We start from the raw sequence: 11742 nt of genomic DNA on the forward strand, positions 1-11742 counted from the left end.
AGAAACACCCACTTCCTGTCAATCACACTACGATCACCAGAACGAAGAAAAAACCTTGTAATGCCGTGAGTAAAATACCTAACTGCATAGCAAATTTACTTGGCGCAGTCGCAGTGCGAACATTGCGCATGCGCAGTTAGCGGAAAATCGCTGCGATGCGAAGAAAAATACCGAGCGAACAACTCGGAATGACCCCCAATATCGGGCAACCTGGTACAATCTTAGCAGCAATATACCTATCGAGAACTCCCAGTGTAGTGTGACTTTCCTGTCAGCATAAACCGAGAATCCAAGATATATATATATATATATATATATATATAGTGACTACAAATCACAAAGAAAAATACACAGCAAGTATATCTTGTGAAATACCTATATTATTCAGAAAAAAATACTTAGCCCCCTCAGGTTACAGAATATAGGAGTAGCACGCTGAGTGAAATACCCGAGATGGCAGCCACGCAGCCGCTACATGCACACACACATATATAGTCACAAGCGTACCATGCAGGAATTATACAACGATAAAACTGCACTGGACTAGCAATACAAAGTAATACTCAGTATAGCTATATATGTAAACAGTAGATATAACAAAACACAGTAGATACTGGATGTATATCACAGGGCGTTTGTACCACACAGCCCTGAATGTATGCACTCTTTCTTAATTAACATTGGCCCTCATTCCGAGTTGAACGCTCGCTAGCTGCTTTTATCAGCAGTGTAAACGCTAAGCCGCCTCCCTCTGGGAGTGTATATTAGCTTAGCAGAAGTGCGAACGAAAGGTTAGCAGAATAGTGCAGAATTTTTTTCAGGCAGTTTCTGAGTAGCTTCACACCTACTCCTTCCTTGCGATCACTTCAGTCTATTTAGTTCCTGCTTTGACGTCACAAACACGCCCTGCGTTTGGCCAGCCACTCCCCCGTTCCCCCAGGCATGCCTGCGTTTTTAGCTGACACGCCTGCGTTTTTTAGCACACTCCAGGAAAATGGTCAGTTACCACACAGAAACACCCACTTCCTGTCAATCACTATACGATCAGCAGAGCGACTGAAAAGCGCCGCTCGGCCTTGTGTGGAAATGCATAGTTTTTTGTGAAAGTACTTTGCGCGTGCGCACTGCGGCCCATACGCATTCGCAGAAATGCCGATTTTTAGCCTGATCGCTATGCTGCGAACAACGGCAGCTAGCGATCAACTCGGAATGACCCCCATTGTCCCTTGACAGGTAGAATACTCAGGGGTTAAAGTGGGGGGGAACGAGGTGGAACTGAGTTCCACCACCTGTAATGGTAGGGGGAACTAGTTCCACCTCCTCCATTGCCCTGCACAGTAATTACAACAGAAAAGCCCACCCCATCATCTGTGTCAATCAATGATACAGGGGGCACTAGTGTTGCTGATGAGCTGCAGCCACCTACTCCTTTCTCAGGTCCTGGTGCCTCCATGGTCCTCCTCCAAGAGTTCCACCACCTCACCAGGACCACTTTAAGCCCTGAGAATACTTAAGTGTCCTGTAAAATGCACAGCACTGACGAGCAGGCGGCTTTACAGAGAAGGATTTGCCCCAGCAGTACCAGGAACAGCGCAGCTCAGTGTGATGGCGGCTGACAGGGAGTGAGGGAGAGATATGCAGCTCCAGGGCGGGAACATTTACCCAAATGGCGCCCTGGGGCTGGAGGAGGGGCTAAAGGTCAGGCCTTATCCCCCTGCTGGCTTCCTCACCAGGCGCTGCGAGCTGTTAAAAACGGGTTTTTATAAGAGAAAAACCCCCACCTGTGCCCTGTGCCCCAGTGACTAGTGGAGGGGCTGCCCTTTACAGTGTCCACACCAGTGCGCGCGGCCCGCCTCCTACAGCCGCGCTGGATCGCGGTAATAGCGGGCCAAAGAGACCCCTTACCTCCCCTTGTACCTGCGGCCACGTGATCCTGGAGGTCAGTGGCGAGTGTGTGTGACTAACAGAAGGACACTGGAGCCTCCGCTGTAGTTACCCGGCAACCAGGGCGCGGGAGTATACAGCGCAGCTGGGGGAGTGATGGAGCTGCAGCAGAGGATGTCTATTTGACATACATAAAAGCTGCAGCCCTTGATGTCTTCAAAATTTCTTCTTTTTTTCTGAAATTAAGCTATAATATGGCCCCCTGTTGATTGCCTGCTTACTGCATGGCACCAACTTACAAACTGAGCTCCTGTGCACAGAGGCGGGGTTATAGAGGAGGCGGCGCTGTGCATCTTGGGAACAGTCAAAGCTTTGAGCCTGTTGGTGCCTCAGATCAAGATCCTACTCTACACCCCGATGTTAATCCTTGTGGAGCCCAGTGTACCCCGCAGCAGAAAAATAAATATGTAATACTATAGAACAGCAGGGGTTATGTGGACTAAGCAAAACAAAGTGGTAATATATATTTCAAGTGCCACAATATACACTGGTTTACGTGTGCTTCTAATATAAAACACACCTAAATGGAGCAAAAGTCATCCCAAATGAAAGTAGTGAGCAACATACAGATTTATGCCATATCCGAAGACATAGGAGAGTGACACTTCCAAATATGTCCAGTCTTCACTCCTAGAATGTCATTACAATATTTTGTGTGCAAAGGAAATTATAATTTTAACATTAGTGCTCACTCACCCAGACTTACTTTTGTGCAAACCTATGCATTACAAGGAGCAAAAATTCACCAATCACAATCAATACCACCTTTCCTGACTACTTGTTGTTTCTAAAAACAGAAAAACCAGTGCAAAAATAGACTTATGACAGCACAAAACAAGTAACAGCTATTACACCTTCACATTTCTTCTGTTTAGTGAATGACCCACACTATTAACTAACCTATCATTGCCACTTATACACGCGTATGTGTCACTGAACAATCACAGAAAAAGAATGTGAATTATTTTACTTATAAATAATGCAGATATTTCACTGAAATGTGTCTAACTCTTTTGATTGCAGTTTATTTACATTAGAGCACACATTTTTAAAATGCTCTAGGTCGTTGGTTATATATTCTGTTTCATCAATAAGCGATAGTAATAAGGGAATAATTATGCTGTAGAATTTGATAGCCTCCATTATCATGGACTCGCCTGCATTTGAATCACTTACTTCACCAGCCCCCCCACCCCTTTGGGGATCCGGTCTGAAGATCGACAGTGTCTAGGTCGACAATGTTTAGGTCGACCACTATAGGTCGACAGTCACTAGGTCGACATGGATGGAAGGTCGACAGGGTTTCTAGGTCGACATGTGCTAGGTCGACAGGTCTAAAGGTCGACATGAGTTTTTCACATTTTTTTTTTCATACTTAACGATCCATGTGGACTACGATTGGAACGGTAAAGTGTGCCGAGTGAAGCGGTAGCGGAGCGAAGGCACCATGCGAGGGGACGCGGTGCACTAATTTGGGATCCCGGTCACTCTACGAAGAAAACGACACAAAAATATATAAAAATCCTCATGTCGACCTTTAGACCTGTCGACCTAGCACATGTCGACCTAGAAACCCTGTCGACCTTCCATCCATGTCGACCTAGTGACTGTCGACCTATAGTGGGCGACCTAAACATTGTCGACCTAGACACTGTCGATTTGATGAACCACACCCCCTCTTTGCCCACACCAACCTTTGCATCTCAGTAAAATTACATATATGAGCATTTCCTATCCAGGACTGTTATCATTAACTTTTATTCATGGTGTTACTGTCTCAGCATGTAATTCCAGAGATGAACTTTACCCTAACAATTTATATCACGTGCATTCTATTTATAGTTAATAAATAATAGTTTACACAAAACAGTTAGTTGATAGCAGTGGTAAATATCGCACTTGATAAATGGGAAACATTGTTTACATTCTATGTATAAAATTATCTTTTTGTGTCAGGGATTCATGCTGCATGCATCAAACTAGATTGGGTGAAAAAAAAAAAAGATCTATAAGCAGTATCTAACAAAGAATTATTTTAAGTATTATTATTATTATTATTGTGTTCTTTACAGTATGTGTTGGAAATACCATTTGTTCAGACACTAGCTAGATGTCAAAGTGAAGTGACACCACGATCCCTGCTGCAGAAATGGGGAAACAGATTAGATGTCTGCAAGTTATTTTCAGCCTTGTGTTTACATATAACCAGTTTTCATATTCTCCGTATCACCCTGGTCTGAAACTATCCCTGCTAGCAGAGACGCAATTGCTTTTCCAGAAGAGCCCAGGTGGTTTCTTTGTAGCAAACTTGGCTGTGTATTTTGCATGGAATGAGAGAGGAAAATAGTAGCAACTCCCTCTAGCAAAATGGCGATCCGAGCTGCAATGCTCTTGGCAAAACAATTTAAGGGTTGACATCTTTAAAATCTGCTTAATCCCTTTGTGTTAGTCATTGACCCACGCAGGCTGGGATTAAAAACCCACACATCCTCTGTTTGTTTTTGAGAATGGGTGGATATAGGATCATAATCCCCCACCATAATCGTTTCATGCTCTTTAAAATACATAGTACAGTCTCTGATATATATATATACACACACACACACACATGAAACAAGCTAGCTAAGGTTTACATTATCTGACAACCAATAATTGCATCCCTGCACATCTGGTAATACAATTATAAACTGATAAATTATTATGCATCATTTTAATAAACCAAAAAGATGAAAGCAAAATGATTGCTAGTTGTTATTTAGATAGGACACCCCCAAATAGTCCCAATTCCCTATCAAGATGTACACAGCTGCAGATTCAGCACCACATAGGCACAGCCCAACAGCTGGTGTTCATCTTAGTTTTGTCACAACATATTGTGCAGGATGTTTTAGGGTGGCTTTATTTTTTTATAAACTATTATCTTAAATCACATTGGGGTTCATGTCAAAAACAGCAGTCTTGGCTGAATAATAGTGACAACAACTAAAACTAAGTAATGCATATTAAACCATCTTACAATCATTTGCAATACAGTATCCCATTCATTTGGGGTGCTGTTATTAGTGGGGTGAATGCACCCCCCATTCATGTGCTTTAAAGTCTTAGTAAAGTTGCAAGGCATATGCACTGTGCTAAAAAGTCACGACTAAGAATGTGATTTCTGTGCTTTTTTTTTTAAACACAAGAGCAGGGGTACACTGACACTCTTTTGGGGTGAGTGTTAAAGGTTACACTTTGTGGAATTCAGATGGTGGGTCCCCTCTTCCCCCCTAAAAGCACAGTGTTACATACAGTAATGGAAGCATTTACATTACAAGAGTCAGCTGAAAACTTTTGGCAAGAAGCTAGCAGATGTTGCCAAAAAGGGTCAACACTGGGGATTTTTGGGGGTGCTAGTGTGATACAACTTGGGGTGTACCCCATGCTGTTGCTCTGTCCCCCAGGAGGGCTCCAGATCCTCCCACCTCTCCCTGATGGACATACTGTGCTCCCAGGTCTCTGTGTTAGTTGGGGTTGCTTTTGTTCGCCCCAGTAAAGACAGGGGAGCACGCAGTTGTCATTTTATGAACCCCATTGCTTGCTCAGGGTTGCATCTGCAACGTGCCAGAGTCTCCCCTCTAAAGGGCCCCCAGGGACCTGTACACAGGGGCCAGAAAGGACGAAATGAGTGTGATTTGTGCAGCACCATGGTAGTTTTCGGGGTTCTCACGCAGGCTGCAGGGAGTCCCGGGGCTGAGAGACAGAAGGATGTGAGAGACCAAAGACTGTGCTCACGGGGACTACGAATAGGAGGCTGTCAGCGTCCCCGGGGGCTCAGGGAATGGACACTTTGTGTCCGGGAAGAAACACAGATAGTTGCGGAGCGGCGCCATGTCTGCCTCTTCCCGCCCGCAGCCGCCAGTCCTCAACTCGGTCCGACCCCAGCAAATAAAAGGCGGGAACCGGCGGGAGGGGCTAGCAGAGGGAGGGAAGGTGCTGAGGAGAAAGAGTGTTCCAGGCTGTCATTGACTGAGCAGCAAAGAGACAGCAGCAAACAGAGCTGAGGCGGAGACAGCTCAGAAAAGGAAAACAAGATCTCACACGCTGAGGAATAAAGAAGAGGAAAAAAAAACAGAAAAGATCCGGAGCCGCTGCCATTTATTCCGAGAGTGACGGGAACTGACGGACAGGTGTAACTAGTCTCAAGTCAGTGACTTTTACCCTGCGAGAAATAAATACTCGCATGTAAATACTGACTGGGGGGAAAACAACAACAGCTTATTCCTTTCATGAACGTCTGCATCGGAGAGAGGGCAGAGAATAAAGAACTCCAAAGGGTGTCTGAGCGTTTACTACTCATTCCACTTTTCTCTGCCACAGTTGTTGTTGGACGACAGATTCTTCCTAACATCTCCACTATTGCCTAATAGGCTGTCTGCCGACCAAGTGACTGGAAGAGACCATAAAACTGACAAATTGGACATTTTCAGGAAAGTTTGTATTTTAAGCCACCTGTGGTAAAAGATAAAATGGCAGAAAACTCTGCATCTGCACCAGCTGCAAAGCCCAAGAGATCCAGGGCAGTCAAGAAGTCAAATGACCACCCAAAGTACTCTGACATGATCGTGGCTGCTGTCCAGGCTGAAAAAAGTCGGTCTGGGTCATCACGCCAGTCCATCCAAAAGTACATCAAGAACCACTACAAAGTAGGGGAGAATGCAGACTCACAGATCAAACTGTCTATTAAACGGCTTGTAACCACTGGCACCCTCAAACAAACTAAGGGTGTTGGAGCTTCTGGCTCCTTCAGGTTGGCAAAGGCGGACGAACCTACTAAAAAGGTAGCAAAGAAACCCAAGAAAGAAGCCAGGAAGGTAGCTTCACCTAAAAAAGCTGCAAAGCCTAAGAAAGCTGCCAAATCCCCAGCCAAAGCCAAGAAGTCCAAAGTGCCAGAAAAGAAGACAAAGAAGGTGTCAAAGAAAAAGGCTGCTCCCTCGCCTAAAAAAGTCAAGAAGCCCAAGACTGTGAAAGCCAAACCTGTAAAAGCATCCAAGGTGAAGAAGGCCAAGCCAACCAAGCCGAAGGCAAAAGCCAGTCCAAAGAAATCCGGACGGAAGAAGTAAATGAAGCTCATCCAGTCTCTGGACAGCTCCTAATAACTTGTGTACATAGTTTTATAATCTTTAACTTTCTGTCCTCCAGTGCAACTTTCTAAAGCTGATCAGCTTCCCTGTAATTCCTAAGGACAATTATGTTTATTTATGTACAAAATAACTTTTTGGGTTTTTTCCTTTTAAATAATGACAACGGAGTAAAGAATAGGCTTTCAAGGCATTGATTTTGTTTTACCTGCACTCATTTTAATCCTGTATAGGTAGTTTAGTAAAGTAGTGAAAAGCTTTTGCCTATAGTGCAAAAATGACCGTATGTTTTAGATGAAAAGATGGCAAAAGATAAAGGTTCATATTTATCAACTTCACATTGTGAAGGCCAAAATCATTTTAGTTTCATGCTTATTAATTTTGCTTTTATATATATTTATAGTCATGTGCCCATGCTAGATTTGTAAATTGAAGGAATTAAATTGCTGGAATAATAATAGCCATATATTATGCTTAGGCTGTACAACTATTCTAGAATAAAGAGCCACTAATTTATCTGATTTGTTATGTAATCAAATTAATATGTAATTATCTTAGGCTGATCTTTGTTACATATATAGTAGCCTGCATTATGGAAGAAAAAAATATCAAGTAGTGTATGGCAGAGTTCTGGGATGGGATCTGGTCTCTCATTAGTTAAACATTTGTCTGTCACGGATTTCAGTTACAGTATGTTACTGTGTGATTGTTACCTCTGCTAGTTTGTTTATTCTCCAGCTATTACTATCTTAGATGTGTTGGTAACATGATGTATGTGAACTCATTTAACCTTTCTTGGGATAGCTATCCTAAAACACTAATTTAAAATGTCCTACTTTAATGTATACATTGTGTGTTAGTGTGGCTCTTAATTCCTGGTTGCAAACTACATGTGTTTCATGCTGCATTGTACAACCATGTAATAATCAAGAGGTTTTTTTTATAAATTGTTTATTAAACATACATCTACAAAATAAAACAACGTAAACAGAAATGAAAGTAAACTTAGAAGATTTGCACTTTTACATTTTACATAAGTGGATTAGAATACATTAATGTATAAAAAAAAAAAGTCATTTTCAACATTGTTTTAGAATTTACTACAGTAGGTGGGCTATTGATCAGTGGCATTTTTCAGTAAATGAGCTGTAATTATGGGTTTAATGTGAGGATTTTTGTCCTTAACTTAAAAAATGATTCATCATGTGTGTGTTGCTTTGAAGTTTAGCATTGAACAAATCTGATTCTTTGTATTCTTTAATTTCAAAATAAAAATACATAAACCATATAGTGTGGTCTTTGTTCTGTTCTGTCTTTCCACATGTTTTTAAGATAACTTTCTGTCTGTCACATAACTAATGTACTCTTAGTGCAATAACTATAGGTTTCAGCTTTCATTTACAGATTTTGCTACCAGTTTGCATAGGTAAATAAGGGACCTAATTCAATTAATCAAGTGTTAATTTTTAATTGTATGTATTAATAGCCTATTGCAGGAGATATTACAGAAATCTGCAGAAGGCTAATAACGCTGTGAATCGCAGTCCCCATTATTATAAAGGGGGACTACGATCTGACTCTTATGTACCACGTTAGTGTGCACCACCTTCAGATGGTGTAAACTGCTCCGATCCCTCTACTGCAGCTTAGGCTAGCACCGATTCCCAAAGCTCGTGTACATGCGCAGTATCAAATTTCCCGGAGGATTCTTTCACAAATGTGAAAAACTCCTCCAATTTGCCATGGGAATTGCTATCACTGTCCCTGCGAGTTACAGTTGATATTGCAGCAGTGCCATGATTATTAATACGTAGGCCTCCTAAGAGTTTTATGTAATCAACTCTGTTCTGCTATTGTTTTCCAACTAAGTGCTGTATCCAATTAGTCACTAATTGACTCGCCCAGAGCTATCCTACCGGTATGCGGTTAGCATACCGCTCGTCGGGATCCCAACTATCACAATACCACCGCCGGGATCCCGACAGGGGCACCATACCGCTGCCGGTATACATGCGAGGTAGGTTATTTCCCCTCTATGGTTGTCCACAACACCAATAGAGGGAGAATAGAACCTGTGCGTTCGCCCCCCTGCCGGCATTCTGCCGCTTGGGATGCCGATGTCGGGATACTAACATTCGGCATCCCAACAGGCGGTAATTGATACCGAACCCATCCTATTAGTCCAGATGCTGGCACTTTTGAGGTATTATGTGGCAGGCGAAACCAAATCCCCGATAGGTAACCATTTTTTCTGCAATCACTTCTGCGAAAACACAGGTCTGCGGCTTTTCGTGGATCTTACAGTATGTGTTGCCGTGCAAAAATGGTTAATTGGTCTCACGAAAAAAATGGACTAATTGGATAATAATGACCATCAGGCTAAAATCGAGATAAGAGCTTTTTTTTTTTTTTGTGCGGCCAATTACTGCGTATAATAGGATACCCCCTAAAGCTGAAAGGTATTTTAACATTAGTTAGTACATTACACCCAGTGTATTTCAATTGGTAAATTAGAGTAAAAGTATTGTTGTCAAAAGGCATTTGCTTGGCAGTTATCTTCCCCTACATACAGGAAGGTGCTACTTCAATTGACTTTATAAGAGCCATCTATCCAACTAAAACAACTCATTGTAGATAAATGAAGTGAAAAAGATCAACTAAAATAGGCCTGCACTATACTGTTCCACTTCCTTATGGACTGCTTTAAGATTTTTGTCCACATAGTGTAATAGTTATGTGTAACTATGATAGTATCTTATACTTTGTTTACTATCCGTATTCTCTGAATGTTATGATAACTGGTAAGTCTTAAATGTTTCCATACATGTTTTGAAGCTGTAAATGTTTTGTACAACTTAAAAAAAAACTGGTCTAAACATATAGGGGGTATTTATTAAAGCATGAAGAAAGAGAATGTGGAGAGATATAAAGCACTAACCAATCAGCTCCTAAGGCCTGGTACACGTCAGAGCAATGTGATGCTGGCCGACACGCTGCAGTGGTATGATGGCACGATCTAACATACCATGCTGCATTCTGACATATTTTGCCAAGATCGTTTAAGTGAGTACCCAGCCTAACTCTCATGTTACAGGCTGTCTTTGAATAATGACAGGAGCTGATTGCTTAGTGATTTTTTCTCTCCTCTTCTCTTTATCTCTCTCCATGCTTCGATAAATAGATAGAATAAATGCAGAAAATGATGTACCACTAAGGACTCAGATGTTCCTGAAATACAGTGCTTGAATAAACTAATTCCTTTCAATGCAGAATATATTTTATTGACAACAGTTCCATCTTGTGCTTATAGGGGGCTTATAGGGTTAAGCTCATGTGCAAGTTCCAGTTTTATGTATGTGTTGTTATTAAAGCTGCACTACCACAGGTGGTAGTACAGGGGCTCAACTGGATGAGTATCAGGGGCTTATTCAAGAGATTCTGGCTTATGATGATCCTCCCACTCACACATCTTCACTGCTGCCATCTAAAGTTGGTTAACAAAATTAAATGTATTACATAACTGGCAAACACAGGGAAAATGGCTGCATAATAGAGATCTGGAAATACCACCTTTCTCTAACGTCCTAAGTGGATGCTGGGGACTCCGTAAGGACCATGGGGAATAGCGGCTCCGCAGGAGACTGGGCACATCTAAAGAAAGCTTTAGGACTAACTGGTGTGCACTGGCTCCTCCCCCTATGACCCTCCTCCAAGCCTCAGTTAGATTTCTGTGCCCGACGAGAAGGGTGCACACTAGGGGCTCTCCTGAGCTTCTTAGTGAAAGTTTTAGTTTAGGTTTGTTATTTTCAGTGAGACCTGCTGGCAACAGGCTCACTGCATCGAGGGACTAAGGGGAGAAGAAGCGAACTCACCTGCGTGCAGAGTGGATTGGGCTTCTTGGCTACTGGACATTAGCTCCAGAGGGACGATCACAGGTTCAGCCTGGATGGGTCCCGGAGCCGCGCCGCCGGCCCCCTTACAGAGCCAGAAGAGCGAAGAGGTCCGGAGAAAGCGGCGGCAGAAGACGTTCCTGTCTTCAAGTAAGGTAGCGCACAGCACTGCAGCTGTGCGCCATTGCTCTCAGCACACTTCACACTCCGGTCACTGAGGGTGCAGGGCGCTGGGGGGGGCGCCCTGAGACGCAATAAAACATGACAGAAATACCTTACATGGCAAAAAATGCATCACATATAGCTCCTGGGCTATATGGATGCATTTAACCCCTGCCAGAATATACAAAAAACCGGGAGATAAGGCCGCCGAAAAGGGGGCGGAGCCTATCTCCTCAGCACACTGGCGCCATTTTCCCTCACAGCTCAGTTGGAGGGAAGCTCCCTGGCTCTTCCCTGCACTACAGAAAGGGTTAAAAAAAGAGAGGGGGGCACTATTTAGGCGCAGTATTAAAACATACAGCAGCTATAAGGGGAAAAACACTTATATAAGGTTATCCCTGTATATATATAGCGCTCTGGTGTGTGCTGGCATACTCTCCCTCTGTCTCCCCAAAGGGCTAGTGGGGTCCTGTCCTCTATCAGAGCATTCCCTGTGTGTGTGCTGTGTGTCGGTACGTTTGTGTCGACATGTATGAGGAGAAAAATGATGTGGAGACGGAGCAGAGTGTCTGTAACAGTGATGTCACCCCCTAGGGGGTCGACACCTGAGTGGATGTACTGTTGAA

At 43.1% G+C, this 11742-nt stretch overlaps 1 protein-coding gene across 1 annotated transcript; it reads left to right on the forward strand.

Moving 5' to 3' along the window:
• Nucleotides 1-5884: 5884 nt before the first annotated feature.
• LOC134958141 (histone H1.0-B) lies at nt 5885-8352 on the forward strand. Its single transcript, XM_063940529.1, has one exon. The coding sequence runs from the start codon at nt 6453-6455 to the stop codon at nt 7044-7046; it is 594 nt and encodes a 197-aa protein (XP_063796599.1). The 5' UTR covers nt 5885-6452; the 3' UTR covers nt 7047-8352.
• The last annotated feature ends 3390 nt before the right edge of the window (nt 8353-11742 follow it).

Source organism: Pseudophryne corroboree, chromosome 9, assembly GCF_028390025.1.
Source record: "Pseudophryne corroboree isolate aPseCor3 chromosome 9, aPseCor3.hap2, whole genome shotgun sequence".
Lineage (NCBI taxonomy): Eukaryota > Metazoa > Chordata > Amphibia > Anura > Myobatrachidae > Pseudophryne > Pseudophryne corroboree.

Coding starts and splice junctions, on each gene's coding strand:
- LOC134958141 (XM_063940529.1), top strand. CDS start 6,453: ATGGCAGAAAACTCTGCATCTGCACCAGCTGCAAAGCCCAAGAGATCC.